General features: G+C 45.9%; 1 protein-coding gene across 1 annotated transcript; it reads left to right on the top strand.

The window, feature by feature from the left end:
- Positions 1–7,970: 7,970 nt before the first annotated feature.
- Positions 7,971–24,791, top strand: mmrn2a (multimerin 2a). The gene is made up of 8 exons (XM_046358810.1): positions 7,971–8,400; positions 14,728–14,850; positions 15,093–15,199; positions 17,137–17,205; positions 17,847–18,074; positions 20,520–20,956; positions 21,130–22,645; positions 23,634–24,791. The coding sequence occupies exons 1-8, from the start codon at positions 8,039–8,041 to the stop codon at positions 24,041–24,043; spliced, it is 3,252 nt and encodes a 1,083-aa protein (XP_046214766.1). The 5' UTR covers positions 7,971–8,038; the 3' UTR covers positions 24,044–24,791.
- Positions 24,792–25,621: the final 830 nt, after the last annotated feature.

Here is a 25,621-nt window from a genome sequence, read left to right as displayed (position 1 = left end):
GGGCCAGGCAGGAGGAGTAACGAGGCCATAAAACAAAAATCTATGGCGCGAGACGCAATAGATATTACCTCAGAGCAGCCAGCCGTGGCACCAATACAGTCTGCTGCCGGCGTCCCACTGTGTCACACAGCAACATGGAAAGGGTCATGTCACCACTATGATATTGATATGGCTATTGGCCAAATGACTATTATACAGCACTCCCTGTGAAACAGAAGTCTAATATACCCTCAAAGAGATATTATGGTTTTCACAAATTTCTCTGATTAGATTCCCCCCCCAACCCTTTTTGTTGCGTCTTAACTAACACTACAGTTCTATTTGAAAACTGCTCATGTGCATGATTTGACTGTTGTTTCCTTGTATTTTGACAATAATGGTCCAGTACCTCACATGGCCTCCTCATCCAAACAGCAAGAGGATGCTTTTATCCAATTAATGTGAGGCCCAGAATTTACAGTATCAGTATGGGTGGTGTGTGTGTGAAACAAAAGTATGCCTGTTACAAAATATCTTGGAAGTTGGCCATGGGCCCGTGACATTTAACTTGTCATCAGCTTTGTTAGAAAACTGTTGGGTGAGTCACAGCCTTGGGTTATTTCAAGAATCACCTGCACCAGGTTACTGATGTTTTCCTTTAGGTACTCAGAGTCCCCACCGGGGTCCCACAGTAAAAAAAAAAGCTGCCTATTTCTCTCTCATTGTCTTTCAAGGAAAATCAAATCACGCTGCTTCTCTTTTGGAAAAACAAAAACACTAAAATGACAGTGTTGGAGTCCAGCTTTGCCAACTTTGATGTTGAGCTTGGTCTAACGCCACAGAACCCTCCAACCCCCCTCCCTCCCTGTCCCTTCAACTATGGCCCTGTGCTCTCCTTGACCTTTCGACATTTAGGACATTCATCATCGGCCCGGAAAGGCTCTATTCCTATGTCAACTTTAAACTTCAGTCACAGTTTTTTCCCCAAACGAAACTCATGCATTGGGCCTGCTGGGTAAATAAATTAGCTATATACCCTCCCCGCTAAAGCCAATACATGATTTGCACAGTATGGGGAACTACTGTTGGATGCATTCCACTTGAGTTTTGAAACCAGTTGCGTCTCGTATAAGTATGTGTACATATACAGTGGGGAGAACAAGTATTTGATAACCTGCAAAATCGGCATTGTTTCCTACTTACAGAGCATGTAGAAGTCTGTAATTTTTATCATAGGTACACTTCAACTGAGAGACGGAATCTAAAACAAAAATCCAGAAAATCACATTGTATGATTTTTAAGTAATTAATTTGCATTTTATTGCATGACATAAGTATTTGGTCACCTACCAACCAGTAAGAATTCCAGCTCTCACAGAACTGTTCCTTTTTCTTCAAGAAGCCCTCCTGTTCTCCACTCATTACCTGTATTAACTGCACCTGTTTGAACTCGTTACCTGTATACAAGACACCTGTCCACACACTCAAACAGACTCCAACCTCTCCACAATGGCCAAGACCAGTGAGCTGTGTAAGGACATCAGGGATAACATTGTAGACCTGCACAAGGCTGCGATGGGCTACAAGACAATAGGCAAGCAGCTTGGTGAGAAGGCAACAACTGTTGGTGCAATTATTAGAAAATGGAAGAAGTTCAAGATGACTGTCAATCACCCTCGGTCTGGGGCTCCATGCAAGATCTCACCTCGTGGGGCATCAATGATCATGAGGAAGGTGAGGGATCAGCCCAGAACTACACGGCAGGACCTGGTCAATGACCTGAAGAGAGCTGGGACCACAGTCTCAAAGAAAACCATTAGTAACACACTACGCCGTCATGGATTAAAATCCTGCAGCGCACGCAAGGTCCCCCTGCTGAAGCCAGCGCATGTCCAGGCCCGTCTGAAGTTTGCCAATGACCATCTGGATGATCCAGAGGAGGAATGGGAGAAGGTCATGTGGTTTGATGAGACAAAAATAGAGCTTTTTGGTCTAAACTCAACTCGCCGTGTTTGGAGGAAAAAGAAGGATGAGTACAACCCCAAGAACACCATCCCAACCATGAAGCATGGAGGTGGAAACATCATTCTTTGGGGATGCTTTTCTGCAAAGGGAACAGGACGACTGCACCGTATTGAGGGGAGGATGGATGGGGTCATGTATCACGAGATCTTGGCCAACAACCTCCTTCCCTCAGTAAGCGCATTGAAGATGGGTCGTGGCTGGGTCTTCCAGCATGACAACGACCCGAAACACACAGCCAGGGCAACTAAGGAGTGGCTCCATAAGAAGCATCTCAAGGTCCTGGAGTGTCCTAGCCAGTCTCCAGACCTGAACCCAATAGAAAATCTTTGGAGGGAGCTGAAAGTCTGTATTGCCCAGCGAAAGCCCCGAAACCTGAAGGTCTGTATGGAGGAGTGGGCCAAAATCCCTGCTGCAGTGTGTGCAAACCTGGTCAATAACTACAGGAAACGTATGATCTCTATAATTGCAAACAAAGGTTTCTGTACCAAATATTAAGTTCTGCTTTTCTGATGTATCAAATACTTATGTCACGCAATAAAATGCAAATTAATGACTTAAAAATCATACAATGTGATTTTCTGGATTTTTGTTTTAGATTCCGTATCTCACAGTTGAAGTGTACCTATGATGAAAATGACAGACCTCTACATGCTTTGTAAGTAGGAAAACCTGCAAAATCAGCAGTGTATCAAATACTTATTCTCCCCACTGTATATATACTGTACATATACACTACCGTTCAAATGTTTGGGATCACTTAGAAATGTCCTTGTTTTCCATGAAAATATACATGAAATGAGTTGTAAAATGAATAGGAACTATAGTCAAGACGTTGACAAGGTTACAAATAATGATTTTTAATAGTAATGGTGTCCTTAATAATAATAATAAGTGTCCTTAAAACTTTGCTTTTGTCAAAGAATCCTCCATTTGCAGCAGTTACAGCCCTGCAGACCTTTGGCATTCTAGCTGTCAATCTGTTGAGATAATCTCACAACAGCTCAATAGGGTTGAGATCCGGTGACTGTGCTGGCCACTCCATTATAGACAGAATACCAGCTGACTGCTTCTTCCCCAAATCCTTATTGCATAGTTTTGAGCTGTGCTTTGGGTCATTTTTCCTGTTGAAGGAGGAAATGGGCTCCAATTAAGTGCAGTCCACAGGGTATGGCATGGCGTTGCAAAATGGAGTGATAGCCTTCCTTCTTCAAGATCCATTTCACCCTGTACAAATCTCCCACTTTACCACCACCAAAGACCATCATATTGCCTCCACCATGCTTGACAGATGGTGTCAAGCACTCCTCCAGCAGTTTTTCTGCGTCTCACGAATGTTGTTCTTTATGATCCGAACACCTCAAACTTAGATTCGTCTGTCAGTAACACTTTTTTCCAATCTTCCAGTGTCGGTGTTCTTTTGCCCATGTTGATATTTTATTTTTATTGGCCAGTCTGAGAAATGGCTTTTTCTTTGCATCTCTGCCTAGAATGCCAGCATCCTGGAGTCACCTCTTCACTGGTGTTTTGAGGGTACTGTTTAATGAAGCTGCCAGTTGAGGACTTGTGAGGCGTCTGTTTCTCAAACTAGACACTCTAATGTACTTGTCCTCTTGCGCAGTTGTGCACTGGGGCCTCCTATTTCTTTTCTGGTTAGACAGTTTGCACTGTTTTGTGAAGGGAGTAGTACACAGAGTTGTATGAGATCTTCAGTTTCTTGGCAATTTCTCGCATGGAATAGCCTTAATTTCTCAGAACAAGAATAGACTGACGAGTTTGTTTCTGGCCATTTTGAGCCTGTAATCGAACTCACAAATGCTGATGCTCCAGATACTGAACTAGTTTGACGAAGGCCAGTTTTATTGCTTCTTGAAATCAGAACAGTTTTCAGCTGTGCTAACATAATTGCAAAAGGGTTTTCTAATGATCAATTAGCCTTTTAAAATGATAAACTTGGATTAGCTAACACAATGTGCCATTGGAACACAGGAGTGATGGTTGTTGATAATGGGCCTCTTTACACCTACGTAGAAATTCAAAAAAAAATAAATAATCTGACATTTCCAGCTACAATAGTCATTTACAACATTAACAATGTTTACACTGTATTTCTGATAAATTTGATGTCATTTTAAAATGGACAAAAAAGTACTTTTCTTGCAAAAACAAGGACATTTCTAAGTGACCCAAAACTTTTGAACGATAGTGTACGGTCGTGGCCAAAGGTTTTGAGAATGACACAAATATACATTTTCACAAAGTCTGCTGCCTCAGTGTCTTTAGATATGTTTGTCAGATGTTACTCTGGAATACTGAAGTATAATTACAAACATTTCATAAGTGTCAAAGGCTTTTATTGACAATTACATGAAGTTGATGCAAAGAGTCAATATTTGCAGTGTTGACCCTTCTTTTTCAAGACCTCTGCAATCTGCCCTGGCATGCTGTCAATTAACTTCTGGGCCACATCCTGACTGATGGCAGCCCATTCTTGCATAATCAATGCTTGGAGTTTGTCAGAATTTGTGGGTTTTTGTTTGTCCACCCACCTCTTGAGGATTGACCACAAGTTCTCAATGGGATTAAGGTCTGGGGGGTTTCCTGGCCATGGACCCAAAATGTCGATGTTTTGTTCCCCGAGCCACTTAGTTATCACTTTTGCCTTATGTCAAGGTGCTCCATCATGCTGGAATAGGCATTGTTCATCACCAAACTGTTCCTGGATGGTTGGGAGATGTTGCTCTTGGACGATGTGTTGGTACCATTCTTTATTCATGCTGTGTTCTTTGGCAAAATTGTGAGTGAGCCCACTAACTTGGCTGAGAAGCAACCCCACACATGAATGGTCTCATGATGCTTTACCTTGGGCATGACACAGGACTGATGGTAGCACTCACCTGGTCTTCTCCGGACAAGCTTTTTTCCGGATGCCCCAAACAATCGGAAAGGGGATTCATCAGAGAAAGTGACTTTACCCCCATCCTCAGCAGTCCATCCCTGTACCTTTTGCAGAATATGAATATGTCCTTGATGTTTTTCCTGGAGAGAAGTGGCTTCTTTGCTGCCCTTCTTGACATCAGGCCATCCTCCAAAAGTCTTCGCCTCACTGTCCGTGCAGATGCACTCACACCTGCCTGCTGCCATTCCTGAGCAAGCTCTGAACTGGTGGTGCCCCGAACCAGCAGCTGAATCAACTTTAGGAGACGTCCTGGCGCTTTATGGACTTTCTTGGGCGCCCTGATGCCTTCTTCACAACAATTGAACCGCTCTCCTTGAAGTTCTTGATGATCCGATAAATTGTTGATTTAGGTGCAATCTTACTGGCAGCAATATTCTTGCCTGTGAAGCCCTTTTTGTTCAAATCAATGACAGCACGTGTTTCCTTGCAGGTAACCATGATTGACAGAGAAAGAACAATGATTCCAAGCACCACACTCCTTTTGAAGCTTCCAGTCTATTATTCGAACTCAATCAGCATTACAGAGTGATCTCCAGCCTTGTTCTCGTCAACACTCACACCTGTGTTAACGAGACAATCACTGACATGATGTCAGCTGGTCTTTTTGTGGCAGGGCTGAAATGCAGTGGAAATGTTTTTGGGGATTCAGTTAATTTGCATGGCAAAGAGGGACTTTGCGATTAATTATAATTCATCTGATCACTCTTCATAACATTCAGGAGTATATGCAAATTGCCATCATACAAACTGAGGCAGCAGACTTTGTGGAAATTAACATGTGTCATTCTCAAACCTTTTGGCCACGACTGTATATATAAACAGTGGTGTAAAGCACTTACGTAAAAATACATTAAAGTGCTACTTAAGTCATTTTTTTAGGGTATCTGTACTTTACTATTTACATTTTTGCCAACTTTTACTTTTACTTCACTATATTCTTAAAGAAAATAATGTACTTTTTACTCCTTACATTTTCCCTGACACCCAAAAGTACTCGTTACATTTTGACAGGAAAATGGTCCAATTCACACACTTATCAAGAGAACATCCATCCCTGGTCATCCCTACTGCCTTTGATCTGGCGGGTCACTAAACACAAATGCTTTGTTTGTAAATGATGTCTGAGTGTTGGAGTGTCCCCCCTGGCTATCCGTCATTTAAAAAAAATTGTGCCGTCCGGTTTGCTTAATTTAAGGAATTTGAAATGGTTTATACTTTTGATACTTAAGTACATATTAGTAATTCCAATTACTTTGGATACTTAAATATATTCCAAATCAAATACTTTGACTTTTACTCAAGTAGTATTTTACTGGGTGACTCACTTTTTCTATTAAGGAATCTTTATTTTTACTCAAGTATGACAATTGAGTACTTTTTCTACCACTGTATATAAACTACTATGCTGCATATACAGTTACACAGTTCTAATAAAATAACACAGAGATCAGTAACGACCAGAGCTCTCCTCCTTGCCCGTCCCGTCTGTGTGAGGCAACCTCTCTCCTGGTGGGATGTTGATCCCCAGCCCCAGCTAGCCATAACGGCTGAGGTTACCTCTCCGCCCATAAAAGCTGGCAAAACAAGGCCCATCAGCTTTCCACGTGTAAAACTAGCGCCACCTGCTGATGATCCAGTGAACACTCATTTATCTCTATGCTCATAATTTACCCTGGGGTCTCCGGCTGCAGCCAAGAACACAAGACCACCCGCAGGGAGCGACCCCACTGCTAGAGCTACATCTGGAAGCAAACAAGTAAAGCACGACGCAGAGGATTAAGTTCTTATGGAGAAGAAAAACATTTCCTTTCTTTTTTGTTTTCCTTTCAACGGTCAGAATCTAGGGCAGCAGACCCTACACTGTCCCAGCCTGTTACTGTACTGTATATGATCATGGTAGTCTGTCTATTTTAATGGGCTTCCACAATCTGTCTGTCCTTGTATATAAGGGGGGCACTTCAGATGTCCCCAGGCCCTGCTGCTACTAAAGAGTTACAAGGCCATCCATGTTTAGGAGAACAGTAAATTATACCATAGTGAACAAGTCTGTCCTAAGCACTGGGGAAGACAAGCACAGCAACAGCACACATTCCAAGTCAACTCTTAAAGTTAATGTGACAATAACACTGTCACTGAGACTTACACAGAAGTTTTACCATGGTAGGTGACTTTCACTATAACCACTCAACTATTGGAACATCTGTCGCCGTGGCGATACAATTTCGACTCAAACACTGACTCATCCCGAAGCTAAACAACGTATCGTCATAACGTCATTCATCTCCTCTTTCTCACACTGCTGCCAGTGACATGGGGAATCCCACTAAATATTTAATAGGTGATTACTCATATGGGCCAGTTTGTGATCATGGTGCATAGAGACAGAGATAACCAGAGGGGAAGTCTGAAGTCTCTCCCATGCAGATACATTTGACTGATTCACTATATCCACTGGCTAACACCCCTTTACACTCCTTTAAAAAACACGTCCAATCCCTCGCTCTCTCCCCTAACATCCTTTTCCTGCACTATGCCAATCGGAGGAAGAGAGACAGAGGCGAGGTGATAAGAACATTAGAATTCCAGCGACCTGCCAACTTGCCAAGAGAAATGGGCTGCTTCCTCACCGGCCCGGCTGGTGTGTGTGTGCTGCGTTTGTGCTTGTGTGTGTGGTGGTGGTGGTGGGAGGGGGGGGGGGGGGGGGGGGGATCCTAATAACACCTCCAGCCTGTGGGCTTGAGAGAGGGGAGAGACACACAGCCAGGCTCATTGTTCCAGGGCCTGCGACCTTTCCATAGGGAACTGGCTGGTGGGTGGGAGGCTCATTTCCGAGGATTGTTGGAGAGCTTTGAAAACTTCAGAAGGAGGGGAGCTGTGGTGTGAGTGCATGTGTTCTACGAGTATATGTGAGTGAGGGGAACAGGGGGGAGGGGAATCAGACTGGGGAGGATTTTTGGAGATGGGGCGGGGTATTTCCAAAACCCACTCTTTTAAAACAAATAGCAGTCCCGGAGAGGCCTCAGATGCTTTTGGCAGCTAGCTAGCGTGGATAGATCAGGACCAGGCAGGGAAGCAGACATGACAGCCGTGGGGGAACTGATGCTGCTGGTGCTGGGGCTGATGGTGACGGCCCACTGTGAGGTTAGGGCTAGAGACCCTGAGGTGGAGGAAGAGGACCAAGGCTTGCCTGTGGAGAGAGGAGGCTGGGATACCCAGGGGGTGGGTGTCCACCCTGGACCTGGGAAGTTTGACATCCCCCACCTGAGGAATGGACCCCATGGCCGCAGACCTGATATCCCTGGCTCTGCCCACCACCCCGTAAGGCACGGACCACATGGGCAACCCCATCAGGCTGGTCCTGGACAACACCCCCTGGGTCTGCTGCCCAAGGAGACTGCACCAGCACCAGGAGAGGGAGGGAGCTACCCAGCCCGCACCGGGTAAGTGTTTGTTCACAGTAGCCACTTCTCAGCTGATAGGCAGCCAGTGCAGACAAGTATCTATAAGAGTAGAAAAACACACCACCTCTGGATCTACAAACACACAGATGCATCTCAGCATGCACATCTAACGGAACATTCAATGTTTGGTCTACCAGCATGTATGTAATAGCAGCAACTTCCCAGGTTGAGAACCTGGGGTAGCACACAAATGCCTAGAAATATGTATTTTATGAGGGCTGGGTTTCAAACGGGGGTGTCTTCCTGTAGGCTTTTTCCCTCTCAGCACATTCAACTCTTTCCGACCTCTCCTATGTGGAAACATTTGGTATCTCTTCAATCTTCCTCTGCAATCAGCACAAAGCTTGTGCTCATGGGGGAAACTAAACAAAAGGCAAAGTGGTTTAGCAAATATTTACATGTGCCGTCAGCAGAAGGAGTCCGTAAACAAACTGCTATGGTTTCATTGGCCGGGTATGTCATAACTAGGCTCATGGTTTTCCTTCGACAAGCCTAATCAATAGTAATTCATCTTAATGGCAGAGAAAGCCATAAGACAGCCATAGGTTTCCTGTACTTTGTGCTCAAAGCCCAAGCTGCTGGCAGAGCCTGATCTTTGCCCCAGACAGTTACTGGACACCGTCATTCTTCTAACCCAGATACATACATTACACCCCAAATTGCCTGATCCCCCGATAATGTGCTCCCCCGAGGAGCTAGCCCAAACAGCCAGCGATTAGCCCTACTTAAGAGCAGCCACTTAAACCTTTACTTTCCGATGTTGCTCAAAGAATACCTTTTTCTTGTGTGTCACCCCCATTACTGTAATGGAGTGCAGGTTTGGGCCGGGGAGTGTGAGGTTGTGACCTGTGATATCTCTGATGGACAATTTTCATTGGAGGCTCTTCTGGCGGAGGAGGCTGGGGGAGGGAGGGGGGGGGGTCAATGAGAGGTTCAACTTGTGAATAGAGGTATATTCAGTCAGTGTGTTGAAGAGCTCTTACTCTGCAATGGAAAAAGTACACCGTCTTTTGCTACCTCGGAATTCAACCCAGGTTCATGGTTAGACTGGATATGTGAAAAGGTATTCAGGCGAGTCCTTCCTCTTCATTGTTAAAAAAAAAATCTATGCACTTCAGGCCTTGTAATCTGTAAAGGGAAAACACATTGGTTGTTAAGAATAAAACTAAACATTCTGTAAACTGAAATGTCAGAGTGAGCACTGACTACGAAAAGGAAAAAGTGTTTATTCTTCTTCTTCTTAAAATGTCAATTTCTTGTTGTTACAAACTTATATTTGTCCTCCAACAGTGTCGGAGTACCTTGTAGCACATGAATAACACTGACTAACAGATCAGATCTCCGTGTATTTTGGTGCTGAATGGTTTTCAGTACAGTGTTATTGGCATCCCCAGGGTGTAACAGATCCGGTTGTTTTGGTGTGTATACCGCCTGAGAGAGTGCTCAGGGTCTAGATGATACGTATGTGTGTGTGCTACGATAACAGGATCATTCTCTCCAGTGGTGCAAACATTGTGCTTCACTGCTGGGTCTGAGGAGGTTTCATTCTGCACACAATGCATGTGTAAGAACCCAGGGGGTGGGGCGATGAGTGTGGATATGGAAGGGGCGTCGGGATGGACGGCTCACGGCTGACCTGAGGCTTTGGGCCATTGGGAGCTCTGAAAGGCCACACAGACAGGGAGGGAATGTACTGTAGACCTGTGGGCTACTACATTGTAGCTAGCAAACAGAACTGTGTGGACGCAAAGTGGAGCAGGCCCAGACAACAGGCTAAGCAACTCAATACAAGAACCCATGAACAAGGCAAGTATGAGGGAGGAGTAGTTAACTGCTTTCAGCTGTTTTCATTCATTCTGCTCAGATATTTAAATGCAACACAGAGCACTCTAGTGTGTGATGGAGGTACCATCTGTAGCGTCGTCGCTCATGGCATTGCATGATTAACTGTCTTTTTAAACAAATGTCTTTCATTACGCACTATCATTACAATCAACATAACAGGACGAAAAGCTAAAACAATGAAATCAAGACATGTTCAAGTCTAAAACCTGACGCTCCGGCTGGGGTCCGTGGAAGGGTTCTGAGGCTGTACTCAGCCCCCTCGCGGGAGGCTCTGCCGTGGGCTCCGCTGATTACATCTCCCAGCTCCAGGTTCCAGAGCGGAAACTCCGTCCCACCCGCTCCCTTCCTATCTCTCAGCCGACCGTTCCGGACCACTCGGGAAAAGGGCCTTCCAACCCACCACCGACGCAGCACGAATGTGTGGCAAATTCTGCTTTGTTGCTGCTGCTATGCGCTCACTTTACACTCACCCTCTGACTCACGGTGATAGGATATGGCCGAAGGGAATCAGCTTTGATTCTCAGTGTGCTCGGCCCTCGCCGCTCTGCCAGTGGCATTGGCACAAAGGCCTTTTGTGTACCGTCGGGTTTCAGAGTCCATGTCGACTCAATGGCTAACAGGGCCTCCATAATCATCTGGTTATTTTCTCTTTTGTTTCCGAATCAACATCCGCAGCAGTCAGGGTCCACACTTTGAACACTCTCCGACACGATGTGGCTTTTCTTGAACTAAATAAAGCATGTAAAAAAAAGGCCACAGCGCAGTATAAAGGGGACAGTGTTATCCAGGCCAGCTGTACTGTATAAGCAACAAGCAAAGAGGAGTCTGGGCTTTGAAACTAAAAACAAAGCTCTTCTGTTAATATTAGTTCTTATCTTGCAAAAGGAGTATCTGGGTCTGGTGTTGTTAGTACTATTAAAAAAAACTGATTTAGCATCATGACATGACTCTTCAACCTTGAACAAGACTACAGAGCCTCTTAGCTAACTTCATTAACCGGGGCGGCAGGGTCGCCTAGTGGTTAGTGCGTTGGACTAAGGTTGCAAGTTCGAATTCCCGAGCTGACAAGGTACAAATCTGTCGTTCTGCCCCTGAACAGGCAGTTAACCCACTGTTCCTAGGGCGTCATTGAAAATAAGAATTTGTTCTTAACTGACTTGCCTCGTTAAATAAAAGGTAAATGTTTTTTTATATTTTTTAAACCCTGTTTGGCAATCTCGGCTCTCCTCCCAGCCAGAGGCCTAATCAACCCCACTGACCTCAATGATTAGACTGTGGGAGAGGCCGGTGTCGAAGTGTGAACACAGCTCTAGTATCATATCACCATGATAGAGAAACTCCCCACCAAAGCTGTGTGAGGGTTTGCCAAATGCATTTGCAGTGGAAAGTAACTGGGGAAAAGGATTTGAAATTCTCACATCTTCCCCAGAATGTGTATGTTGTCTGTGTTTGTGTATGTTGATATGCTGCGTGGGGGAGTGTCCCAGGATAGAGTAGGTTACAGTGTATGAGAGCGTCAGAGACTTCCTTCCTGGTCGACGCCAGAGATGGGAGCCGTAGGCTTACAGGAGGTAATTACACAGCTATTGTGCTCTCTCAGGAATGGCCCTCCATGATGTCACAGCAGACCAGGAGGAAGTGACACGGGGCAGATCTGACGCAGACCTGCTAAGCGAGTAGCATGCCGGTGGGGTTGAGCGTGGAAGGGGCAAGTAATCGTAGAGGTCAAGAGGACAAATTAACAAATTGGAATTCACATTGAGAAATGTGAATTTCCAATGAAAATGTTCAACTGTTCAAGCAAGCAGTATGTGAGAAACCTAATTCCTAGAATGTCATGAAGCACATAGCCACTGCTGGGGTCTGGTAAGAATCCAGTCTCACTTTTTTCCCTGCCAGAAAGTGAGTGCACATTTCACTTGGAATGGCAGAAAGAGCAGGGGTCACCAGATCAATGTTCCCATATTGTAAAAAATGGCATAATATTGTTCTATTGTGTAATATCAAAAGACGAGCTCAAGCGCAGAACACCGTTTGTGACCCACTAGAGGCCAAAACAAACTGTACGGGGACAAATAGTCAAAGTATCAGTGACCCTCCAGTCATTCCACCAAACATTCCACACTCTGAGTTTACATTCAGTCCTGCTGAACAAGGATATTGCTCAAGATTTTATCTGTTTGGCATCTGTTTGGCATCGGAAGGGAAACAAATCTCCTTGTATTTGCTGTCTTACGGCGATCCTCACGTACTGAGCATTTATTAGAGGAGCTTGTTTGTTGTGGCACTGTTTAGTCTGTGTGGAGGTGAACACTGTGGTAGAGCTGGAGCCTGTTCGAGGGGGATCAAGAGACCGTGTTCTCTCGGTTTATGAAATATGAGACTAGTGCTGGGTTGTTGTGACACCCCTCCCACTAACTCTTTATTCAGCATGAGTTCCCCTCCTACAGAGCCCAGGCATTTATAGCTATCCTGGCCAAGAGAAAGACAGGCTTGGATCGGAGTGAGGGAAAAGGTGAAGCCTCTTGTTCTCCTCATCAGTAGAGGTCAAATGTCTCCGGTCTACACATTCTCGGGCTCTGCAGTCTGGAATAATTCTCAAACGAGCCGTGGCGGTGCGTGTGTCTGTACAATACATGAAGGACTTTGGCCACACTCCAATATCAGGGCCACAACGATGTGGTCACTTGCCTGTTAACCACCTGTTGTCTTGGAAACAGAGGAAGTATTTTGGTTTAATCCTCTCTACTCCTCTGCAGCTGCACCCCTGAATACTTCAAAGGTCTTTGTTTGGAGTGGCCTGGACACAGAGGTGGTAGATTAGAGAGCCAATGACACACTCATGTTGAGGATCTTCCAATACAAGTTCCTGGTACCATGACTGAGGAACAGAGAGGGGGGGGATAAGGCTGAGAATGGCACATGCATTCATAGCTATGTCTAAAAGGGATTCTTAACCTTGAACGGTTGAGCTAGGTCAGATAGAGCTTGTCCTACTCAGGAAAACCTCGCAGTCAAACGCACATAAACACACACACGCAGAGTTAATTAACCCTTGACCCGTGTCCCCTCCGTACAGTGCTACAGACCACAGTGGGAGGGAATGGTTTGGCAAAACATGACAGCCACTTCACTTCGCCTTTCCATCCACGTGGGGTCTCTGAGTCACAGGTTCAGCAAGGTGAGCCAGAAAAAACACTAAACACCAGATCTGACGTGTCACACTCTAACTGCTCCCCCACCACACGCGTCAGTTCGAGGGGCCCCAGGGCGCCTGCTCGCCTGGTGTTTACAGTCAACTCTTTCCCTCGCTGATGACCTCACGTCTGATCGTGTCTTGATTGCGAGGGACAAGGGGGCGTGGGGTTCGTCTCAGACAGGGCCACCCAGGAGCGGTGAAATCCATCCCCCCTCCACACCTGTTTCACCTGGGTCAGGGGCTGGTGGAGAGATGAACCCTGCTGTGATGTAGACCAACCCCTGGCTATCTTTCATCTTCTCTAATGGGATGTTTGGACAGTCGGTCTGGAACAGGTTAGCACAGATCAGTGACGTGCTGGTTAGGCAGGAGGGGAGAGCCGCTGTAGCAAATGAAGGTCATGGGGGTCAAATGGAATACGACGGCATAAAGTCTCCAGAAACCATCTGAGATAAATACTTGTGGAATTCATTGATATCAAACAATTCTGCTGGAAAATGAAAGGGAATACCATTTCCCTGATTAGATATGCAGACAGCGGTTTGAAGGTCCTGAAAAGAAATCCATCCCATAGATGTCTTTGGCCGGTCATTAGGCGCTATGTACGTGCTGAGAAGGCAGAGTTGTAAGCAGGGAATCCTTGTTTCAGCACTACCCTTGGGAGGAACCAGGCGGGTGAGTCACCATGCCAAGGCTCTGAAGCTGACTGTAAAAGTGAGGGGGGGTAGATCGGGGTCAGGAGGGAGACCGCACTAGGAGCGATAAGACAACTCAACAACAAAGCCCCGGTAAAACGGAAAAATATTTGTGAAACGCATTTTGAAATGCAGGCCACCCAAACACGCCAACAATACACGCTTCAAGAGTATAACACCAAATAAGGTCGAATGAAAAGGCAGATGCTGCCGCATGGATTGTAAGTTGACCCTGTTCACAATGAATGAAGATAAATGAAAAGGAACACTATGCATTATAACTGTTAAGTTATGGGAAAGTCCAGTGGTCGGTGCCTCTCTGGAGCGGATGTTATGTTTGTAGCCCTGACCTGTAGAAACAGGAAGGATAACCACAGAATTGCAAACAAGCAAACTGTGAGACAGCAGCAGCAGCAGCAAAGACGGAGAGAACTATAAGTCCAGGAGGAAGATGGACCTTCACCCCTGGCAACCTGATTATCTCAACCGTCTCCCAGCTTTCTGTTCCATTACACATAGATATTGAACAGTATGAATGGAACGCTGTGTGCTTGTGTCCTCTTCCAGAAACTGGTGTGCATTCGTGCACCGCCGCATTGAATCCATTGTTGAATCCTGTGGCACAGAAAAATACACCATCAAGTCCCAGAGCCCCTGTCCCAATGGCACGCCTGACTGCCAGCTCGTCATGTGAGTTCAGCCCACTGTGCATTCAAACGTCAACTTCAACCACATGCTAACAGCACACTGCATTACATTACAGATTGACAATGCACACTCAAATTCCCCACACACTGCTCGATCCAGCATTCTCATATAATAACAATGATAACACAAATATCTCCAACACACATCTTATTTACGATCCATCAGTTCAATTTGCAGGCGAAATCCAATGTGTGTGTGGTTGTAACCTTGTTTTCTGTGTTTAGGTACAAGCTCTCTACCCGGCCAGTGTACAGAGAGAAGCAAAAGATCTTCACAGCCCTGTTGTGGAGGTGCTGCCCAGGACACGGAGGGGAGAACTGTGAGGAAACAGGTGCTGAAACAGAGATGCACACATGCGGTATACTTTAGGACCCCTAGTAGTGGCGATTTTAGCATGTACATCTTGGTGGGGCAAACAATCAAAATATGTTCAGATGCATGCCAGAAAAGACACTACACTAAACAATACATTAATTGCACTATAATGGTGACAAGCGGTGCCCACATACTGTTAGGGCCTAGATAAAGCTGTCCCTACAACAGAGCTTTCTTTCCAGTAAATGTGAATCCTTACCACTGCTACACCTGGCTATCAGCGCAGCCTTGTCTGGCAACGAAACAGTTCATTCAGTCCTTTACTGCCTTTTTAAAAACATAGTTGATATGCCTGAATTGCTTAAACAAATGTGGGTTCTACTGACAATTGAGATGTAGAAACTATAGCATGAGGGAAAGATGAGCGGATAAGAGGCATTCTGTAATTTTCTGTAATTAATGAGCGAGCTACGATGGACGTAGTCAACATGACTGTGTTCAGCACTTTTGAAAACTACAGTGACAGAAGGCAGAACATGGTCTGCTCTTACAGTATTTTCCCTGTACACCAAGTCAGAACCGTTGGTATAAATAAAGGGGGCATAAAAGCAGACAATGAAAGCTCTTACAATATTAGATGACATTTCTCAAACAGGTTATAGGCTACATGTGCAGCACCACCGAGTCAGAACAGTAACGTTAGGCGAAATTAAGAAGTGAAAATACACCAAATTATTAGCGTGAGGCACATGGGCTACTAACAGTTTACTACACAACAAACACTTTGTATTACACCATGGCTTGTGATGTGCTCACTTAAACATGAAGGTGGTGCGGTGGTTTTGTCATCAAACTGTCAAAGTCTATCATTCTCTGGATTTATGGTGGGAACTCTGGGGAAAAAAAGAAACACAGCTACTCCGAATAGCAGGCTACTGTTTGCTTTGCAGTGCTTGCAGTTAGCCACTGATTCCTTCCAAATGACTCATTGAATTTGCAATTTCCAACCTGTTGTGTAATCTTCATGGCCGATGAGCACCGATACGTTTTATCTATAATTTCTCTTCATATGACAATGATTAAATTATTTGCCAGTAGATTGTCGACTTGATTCATGATGATGACTGCTAACTAAGACTTGGAAAGTAAGATGTTGACATGATCAGTCCAATCAAAGCTACTGTACATGTAACGTGATTTGATGTAATTGTATCTGTGGCCAATGACCTGGAGTCTTCTTGGAAGGCCACTTGTAATATAACTCTATGGCAGGACCCAAAGGGCTGAAATTTTGGATGTCTACTCTTACTAAGGACATAAACTTGGCAATGACGTTGTGTCCCCATGAGTGACAGAACCCTGAGCCAATCACAGCAATATGATCCTATTTTATGCTGGCTTGCACCACCACCACCACCACCACCACCGAAAGCACTGGGCTGAAACACCTGCATTTTGGAGCTTTATTTGGAGCTTTATAATGCAGCTTTATTAACTGAATGAGAGATGTAAAAATTAAAAAATGATATATATATATATTGCTTTCAAACTGATATGACACATATTAATGCCAAAATAACATGCAAAACAGGCAAGACCCCCCCCCCCTTCCCCCACGCCATGCCCTGAATGATGGGCTGCCACGGCCCCTAAGTCGACAAGCATCAACAAGGTTGAGTGTTAGTAATTGCATTTTGGCATAAGAAGTAACCTCATGGTGCAATATGTTTCCACAGGCCTACTCGAGACTTTCTCCAGGATTAGTTAATGAGTTTGGCTCTGACTCTTTGTACTAACAGCAAGATTTAGGTTAATTCTCAAACAGATTTCCCATGAGTGAAATGGCCCTTAACTCGGCGATAGACACTGGCTAAGTCATGTTCACGAAAGCTGGTGGAACCAATAAAAGTAACATCCACTCCCTGCTATCCTCTCGCTTCCTCTTTCCCTCAGTGTCTGACCCTGCGGACCCTACGGTGGCAGGACGACCACATTCCAGAGACACTGAGCCTCACCACACAGGTAGGTCTGCTCATCTGACCCGTCTGTTTACATGTTGGGGGGGGGGGGGGTTGACTGGGTAAGCTGGCCTTCAATCAAACGCCCCGTGCCGCCCTCTCTGCCTCAAACAAACTGAGGAAACGCTAGTGCGCCAGAAGAAGGAGCATTTGTATAAAAGCTATAGCAGGCCGTGGGAAGTTCATCTCCCAGGGGAGGGAGGAAAGGGTGTGTGAACCGTTCTCAGGGCATCAAGCAAGGCTGTAAAGGGGGTGTGACCTAGAAATAACTAGGGACCTAAAAATAACCCTCTGCCCTTTTGGGCCAATTCTAGGCCAAAATAAAGACGTAAAGTCCCCCGTTATTGGCTGGTCCACTTTCAGTACCTCCACACCCCTCATAGGGAGGGCTTCCTAAACCACAAAGGTCTCATAACTAATTATTGACCACTACTGGAGTCGAATAGCCATTGTGTTACACACACTAATCAAGCACACACACACAGGGTTGGCTGAAGTGGGGTCAGAAGTGGGGGGACAGAGAGCTAACCCAAGGCTATGTTCTCATGGTCAGGGAAGAGAGACACAGCTACTACTCTGTGCTACTGTGTTGAATGAAAGCCTCTCCTAACATCCCATCAATCTGTCTGTTGTCTGTCGGTCTAGGTGCACAGTCTAGACTCACCCACCAGGCTGAGAGGGAGCAGAATGACTTCCAGGTGTCTGAGAATCCTCTGTACGAACTCCATGCCTCAGAGGCTGACAACAACAACAAACACACAGAGTCCCGAGAGTCCCCCTCATACCCTCGACAGGCCCAAGAGCACATCCCTCACCATGGCTACGACCACCCCCACATCCCTAACCACCACCAGCGGGATTTCAACCATGGAGGTAAGTTGGGACCTTAGAATCACCAGTGCTGTACTAACATCATGTTAATCAGTGGGGAAACATTAGGATGCCTGGTTAAATAAGCTATAAGTTAGGACCACCAAGGCCAGGATTGTGACTGTGCTTTAGGAGGTAAATCAGGGCCATGAAAAGGAGGCAGGGTAATCATCAACACCCCTAAAATCAGGGCCATGAAAAGGAGGCAGGGTAATCATCAACACCCTTAAAATCAGGGCCATGAAAAGGAGACAGGGTAATCAACACCCCTAAAATCAGGGCCATGAAAAGGAGGCAGGGTAATCATCAACACCCCTAAAATCAGGGCCATGAAAAGGAGGCAGGGTAATCATCAACACCCTTAAAATCAGGGCCATGAAAAGGAGACAGGGTAATCAACACCCCTAAAATCAGGGCCATGAAAAGGAGGCAGGGTAATCATCAACACCCCTAAAATCAGGGCCATGAAAAGGAGGCAGGGTAATCATCAACACCCCTAAAATCAGGGCCATGAAAAGGAGGCAGGGTAATCATCAACACCCCTAAAATCAGGGCCATGAAAAGGAGGCAGGGTAATCATCAACACCCCTAAAATCAGGGCCATGAAAAGGAGGCAGGGTAATCATCAACACCCCTAAAATCAGGGCCATGAAAAGGAGACAGGGTAATCAACACCCCTAAAATCAGGGCCATGAAAAGGAGGCAGGGTAATCATCAACACCCCTAAAATCAAGGCCATGAAAAGGAGGCAGGGTAATCATCAACACCCCTAAACCCATGTATGACCCCTGCTCTAACCTCTGAGACACTCATGCAGAGACACATACTGGACACACCTGCTCACTCACCATCTCATAGTCAATAAAAAAAGTAAATACAATGTTAATACCAAACTGACAGTGAAATACTCCTATTTCTCTAAGCTCCTGTCTGGCATGTTAATACTCCCAGCTGTTATTTATGCACTACTGTCTGGTCAACTGCCTGTCTCATTCACATCCTCCGAGAGAATCGACAGGCTTTAGAATAGTGCTGTAAAAAAACACAGTTGAAAGGGGGAAGGCTTGACCAGGAAAAATACACGTCCATCTATGGGGAGCATTTCCACGACTCCATCCCTCCACAGTGACACCTCTAGTTTAGTGCCCCCCCCCCCCTTTATACTCATTACAGCTTCCTTCTCAGGAAATCCTCTCTTTCTTCTGGGAAACCCCCCTCATTACATTGTGTGTGTGGATGATGTAATCCGCAGCGGGATGGTGATATAGCGTGAGGTCTCATATTACAGCCACACACAGTGACGTAATGTCTGGATGAATAAATTACCGATCAGACTTCCATCAACTCAGACTAAAGACAAATCGGCCTACATGTTATTGTTAAAGTTTCTCTTTAACATAGCAGGGAAATTAGTGAAATTATTTGAAACACTACTTTCCTACTTCTTTTGATCGGTGGGATTTAAAAAAAATAGAGAACCTCTTCCAACTTTGTAGAACTCTCATGGCAGGGGGCGACCTGATTTCCTCTCTCAGTATGACCTCACTGTATCTGACCTCTTAGAGGGAAAGCATAAGGGAACAGTGTTTTTCTCCCTGAATTAATGGAGGGTCTTTCCAATGTTATTAGAAAAACAAGCCCTAAATGACAAGAGGCCCTCTGATCACATAGATCACACTTTAAAGCAGAGCAGCTTGGGGGTCTGGACTCTGTCCAGATACAAGGGTGACAGTGTCAGAACTGGGACTTGTTCCCAGGGGGTATACATGTGTAGCCTCGCAAGTTGCCTGATCTCGTGAGTTTACATCAATGTTCGCTGCACAGCAGTAATCAGTCTGGTGAGACCAATACATAAGGGAAATTAAATGTCCAAATATAGGTCTGAAAATGTTATTATTCCTATTTTTGGCAGCTTGCCATTTGACTTTGAAAACAATTTTTGGGAATAAAACCAAACACATACGCTGCCGCCGGGGCAGGGTAGCCTAGTGGTTAGAGCGTTGGACTAGTAACCGGAAGGTTGCGAGTTCAAACCCCCGAGCTGACAAGGTACAAATCTGTCGTTCTGCCCCTGGACAGGCAGTTAACCCACTGTTCCCAGGCCGTCATTGAAAATAAGAATATGTTCTTAACTGACTTGCCTAGTTAAATAAAGGTAAAATTCAATTTCTTGAAAGACAAAGGGCCCTCATAACTGTTCCTAAAGAACTAATGGCACAACTGATATGACTGGCCTTTACAAGAGAATACATTCTAACAGGTATTGAAAAGGAGTCTTGCTCTGTTCCTATACACATTAATGTGTGTGTAGAATTGTTGAGGTGTCATCTCAGCCTTGTGCAGTTACAAAGTGGATACGTCTAAAACTGAAAACATGTCTAGTTCTGATGCTTTAAACTGATTGATGTGAGTAAATATTGTGCTCTGACTTCCTGGATTGTCTCCCAGATCCAATCAGGGATGAGGTGGAAGCTGTCCCTCTACTGCCCTACCAAGACTCCCAGTCTCCCCTCCCTCTACTCCACATGATGGCCCTGCTAATGTCCCAGCTCCAGCCCATGTTGGATGGCTACAACCGCACCTTGGAGCACCTAACCCAGGAGGTTGAAGGTCTGTCCCGGGATGTGGCTCTGCTCCAGAACTCTCAGTGGGAGGTAGAGGAGTCAGCCCTGCGTGGAGCAGGGGCTGGAGAGGGTCCCGAGGCCTTGGAGGCGAAGCTGGAGCAGAGTTTCCAAGACACCAAGGAGGTGAGGAGGGAACTGGAGAGACAGAGAGCTGAGATGGCAGACAGGCTACACTCCCAGCATGCCATGCTGCACTATAACATCACCAACTTCAAGACAGACATTGACGGCAAGATCAAACGCAACCACAAGATGTTACAGGTCAGCGAATCCCTCATTAATGTATGTCATGGCATGGTAACGCAACTATTTCATAATTAAAAACTTTTAGATTTAGTTCCTCACTTCTTCGTTAGTAACAGACTTTTAGACTTGCACATTATGGGCATTAAGTGAGAAAAATATTATTCATGTTTTTCATGGCTCCTGGGTAGGTTAATCTCCAGTCCATGAATGCCACCCTGTCAGACATGAAGCTGGAGCAAGACCGTCTGAGTGAAGTGCTCCAGAGGCACCTGACCAACCCAGGGGCCAGGAGAGAACCCAGCCATGTCCATCCCAGTCAGGCCCAGCAGCCTCCAAAGGACTCAGCAGTGTGGGAGGCTATCGCCCGTCTGGACAACAAGGTGGTCAACAACACAGTGAGGGTAAATGCCCTGGTGGAAGACCTAGAGATGGCCAATGACAACGTCCTGGACCTGAAGAGGGGCTTCCGAGACCTTGAGGAGAACATTGCCCAGACGGGGAGGAACAGCCAGATCCAGTTCATGGAGACGGGCCTGGAGGTGGAAGCGGCTAAAGTAGCCGTGCTGAACCGCGTCAATGAACTGGCCAGCAACCTGACCATCCACTCGGAGCAGCTGCAGGAGATGGAGACTGACATGGACTACCTGTACACACAATTCTACCAGAACGTCAGCGCTGCCGGAGACTGTGACTGCCAGGCATTCACCGCCTCCTTCTCCCGTCTGGAGCAGGGCCTGTCCAACGTCACCGAGCTGGCCAACGACAATCGGCTGGCCCTGGATGGAAGCGCCGATGCTGGGTCGGAGCCCTGGGGTCCCTCTGTGGACGACGTCATGGCCTCCCTGGCCTTCGAGCAAGAGAAGAGCAGAACTCTCCAAAACAACCTGACTCAGCTGATGACCTCAGTCCTGGGCAGCCAGAGGGACGTGCTCAGCCTGCAGGAGAGCGACAAGAGGTTGGAGGCTGAGATGCGCCACCTCTCCAGCTCCTTTTACTCTTTGTTGAAGGACGCCATCCGCCACACTGAAGTGCTGGAGATGCTCCTGGGGGAGGAGGTGATGGGGTTCATGGACTGGCCCCTCCACAAACAGGAGGCTCACTCCATCCCAGCGTTGCAGAAGAGGCTCCAGCACATGCAGCATCAGATCAGGGGCCAGAACCTCAGCCTCACCACCCTGCTGGAGGCTGTCCGGGCAGAGGAAGTCCCATCCTCAGACGAGCCCTCCGTGCTAGTAGACTTGGCCTCCCGCGGGCTGAAGAGGAGGAGTGGAGACCAGAGGAGTGACCACCTCATGGACTCAGCAGCCTCTGAGGACAGGCAAGACTACTCGGACAGTGACCTGCGTAGCCTTGAGAAAGCATTGGAGGAGCTGGGGGAGAAGGTCAACAGGCTGGAGTACAGGCCTTGCCCTGCCAGCTGCAACATCACCAAAGACAGCACCGCTGGTGGTGTGGAGGCCAAAATGCAGGTGGAGGTGGCCTGGCTGAGGAAGGGTCTAGAGAATCATCTGCGGCTCTTTAAGAATGTCTTCAGTAACTCAGAGGGGCTGGCTGAATCAGAGAGCACCCTGGACCTGGACCAGCTGTGGGCCTTGATGAAGAGGAAGGAAAGGAAGAGAGAAAGGAAGCGCAAGGACAAGAAAGAGGGGATAAAAGATCATATTGGAGAGCGCGCTAACCTTCGCAGCAGGAGGGATACATCAGGTAGGCATCAATCTATTAAAAAAACAGGGAAATGCCAAGATAAAGGAAACACTTGAGGAATGCAAATTATATTGAAAGCAGGTGCTTCCATACAGGTGTGGTTCCTGAGTTAATTAAGTAAGTAATGTCCCGTCATACTTAGGGTCATGTTTAAAAATGCCCAGTTGCTCATTATTTTGCCTACAGTGGCCTTTCATCTACTGCATACTCCTCATGTCCTCTCCTTGCCTCTTTTTCAAAACCCATTGGAAGAGAAGGTCAGAGGGGAGGGACCTCTGGCTTTCTCATCCAATGGGTTTTGAGGAGGCGGAGAAGAGAGAGGACATGAGGAGTATGCAATTGAGATTCTAGCAAAGACTTCGAAAGAGGGGTGTCATAGGAGCATAGGGGGTTAAAAGGGTGTGTGTTTGTCAGTCACCAGATCGCAACCCAATTGGAATACTTATGGGAGATTCTGCAGAGGCGGCTGAGACAGCGTTTTCCACCGCCATTAACAAAACACCAAATTATGGAATTTCTCATGGTAATGTCGTATCCCTCCAATAGAGTTCCAGACACTTTTAGAATCTAAGCCAAGGAGCATTGAAGTAGCTCCCCGTCATGGTGGCCCAACACCCTATTAAGACCCTGTTGGTGTTTCCTTTATTTTGGCAGTTATCTGTACCTCTATCATGCTGGGCCACATCTCTTTCTAAACCTGCCTTAAGACCAGAATGCACTTTAAACAAAGAAAGATCCTTGGGGATCTATACAGTGCAACACCCTCAAGTAAGTGTTAGCAATGGGTTAAAAGGAGCTGTTAGCATGACTGAGGGTATCAACATTACCAGAAACACTAACAGACAACACAAGACTGCCCCCTGGTGAACATTTTTTTTTCTTCAGTTCAAGCTTATTAAGTGATCCAAGCATGTGAGTGTCTATGACAAGGGTTCATATGAACAGATAGCAGAGAACAGCTGACAATTCCCTGTCTCTTCTCTTTCAGTTCTATCCAAGCTGAGGGACAGTCCCCTGATGTTTTTGGCCAGAAGCATACAGCGCAGCAGACCAAGTGACAGCCTGCTGGTGTCGGGGGACACATACCTAAACCTCGGCCAGATGTACTCCACTCACACTGGGATGTTCCAAGCACCTTTGGCAGGGGTCTACCTCTTCGTGCTGACATTGAACTTTGAAACTGGTCCCTCGCTATCTGGGCTGAGGAGAGAGAATGGGGAGCTGGCTGCCACTCTGCATCAGGACAAGATGGCATCGTATGGCCCCGTCACCCGTGTGTGTCTCCTACAGCTGCGGCAAGGAGAGGAGCTCCGTCTCGAACTGTTGGGAGGGACTCTGGTGACTGATGACCCTAAGGACAACGTCTTCGCTGGCCTTCTCCTTCATCACACCACCTGAGGGAGCTGTGGCCGGTCTGCAGTCAGAGGAGGGACGTTGGACTGAGCGAAATCAAAATCACTAGACTAACAGCTGCTATGCCACCCGTGTTTCGTTCTCTTACATTGATACAGGGAGGAGCGTATATAAAAAGGTTGAGCAAGTATAAACATGTTTCCTGTGTCATACAGTAAACCACTTAAAAGTGTTGCAATACAAACTTCCCTGTTGTAGGCTGTTATAAGGGGAACGGGAGCATGAGCATTCTGGACCATAAAACCATATTCTATAGAAAACACTGACTCAGAATAGAAGGTGGGCTCTTTAAGATATCACATGCTACCATAATAGTGTGCCTTCAGTGCTTTATGACTGCAACATTGTTTATACATGTATGAGGACCCAGGTATAGAAAAAACATTTTCTACAAGACACTGGTTCCATACAGACTACAGTGAACATAAATCAATGAAGTGAAGGGACAGAGGAATTGATTGTGTGAAGAGGTGAACTCTATATTACAGTACATCAATATGCTGTATGTTTCTCCTCCAGTAGACGGACGTGCTAGACACCTTACTAGGTTAAGCCTCATCAAAAAGAAAGCGTAAATAACCCAAGGCCAGACCACAAAGTTGTGTACTAAAATAAGGTTATTTACTTAAAAATGGATACATTGGACAGGCTGTATAGAGAATAGTTTTCTTTCCTTGGTAAACTCAAAGGCCCAATGCTGTACAAAAACACATTAAAGATTTACACATTAAGAGATTATTCTAGATGGTTTTCTTGCATGTTACAAACGACAGGAAAACACTAGTTACTGCTTGCGTGAAGTATTTTTCTTAAATATCTACCATGTACTGTTAGCTTATTTCACAGAGAAACTGTCCTGACACACACACACACACACACACACTAGGATTTCAGCGGACATGCACACTTAAACATAAGCACACATTATGAGCGCAAACCCACAAGCACTGCTAAAGCTATGCAGCATATATGTTGTTTTACCCATTTGTATGGACAAAAGTGAAGCAAAAGCCAACATTAGATAGAAGAGACAGCAGACACAATAGGACCAGGGACTTGAAAGAGAACGTTTTAAGAACACACTGGCCAAAACATAGAGCCTATGCAAGAGGTTGAACCATAACTTATCAGGGGCACAATCTCTGACGAGGCTTCCTCGTCATCATCACACCGGCAAGAGGTAAGGACAGTGGTTCAGATGAGGGGACATTAAGTTCTCACTTCATATTTCTCCTTTCTGTCCTGTATGAAAAGTGAAAGATCTAAAAATGCAGTTCCCCTTGTGGTAAATGGTAATCAATGGGCTGGCTCTACCCTCTGCACTGGCCCACAGATAACGGCACTATGGAAACCTGTGGATTTGTATATACAGTTGAAGTCGGAGGTTTACATACACTTTAGGTTTACAGACAGATGATTTCATTTATAATTCACTGTATCACAATTCTAGTGGGTCAGAAGTTTACATAACTGTGCCTTTAAACAGCTTGGAAAATTCCAGAAAATGTCATGGCTTTAGAAGCTTCTGATAGGCTAATTGGCATCATTTGGAGGTGTGTCTGT

This window comes from Oncorhynchus gorbuscha, linkage group LG08 (genome assembly GCF_021184085.1).
Source record: "Oncorhynchus gorbuscha isolate QuinsamMale2020 ecotype Even-year linkage group LG08, OgorEven_v1.0, whole genome shotgun sequence".
Taxonomy (NCBI): Eukaryota; Metazoa; Chordata; class Actinopteri; order Salmoniformes; family Salmonidae; genus Oncorhynchus; species Oncorhynchus gorbuscha.
This window is presented reverse-complemented; position numbering and strand designations above follow the sequence as displayed.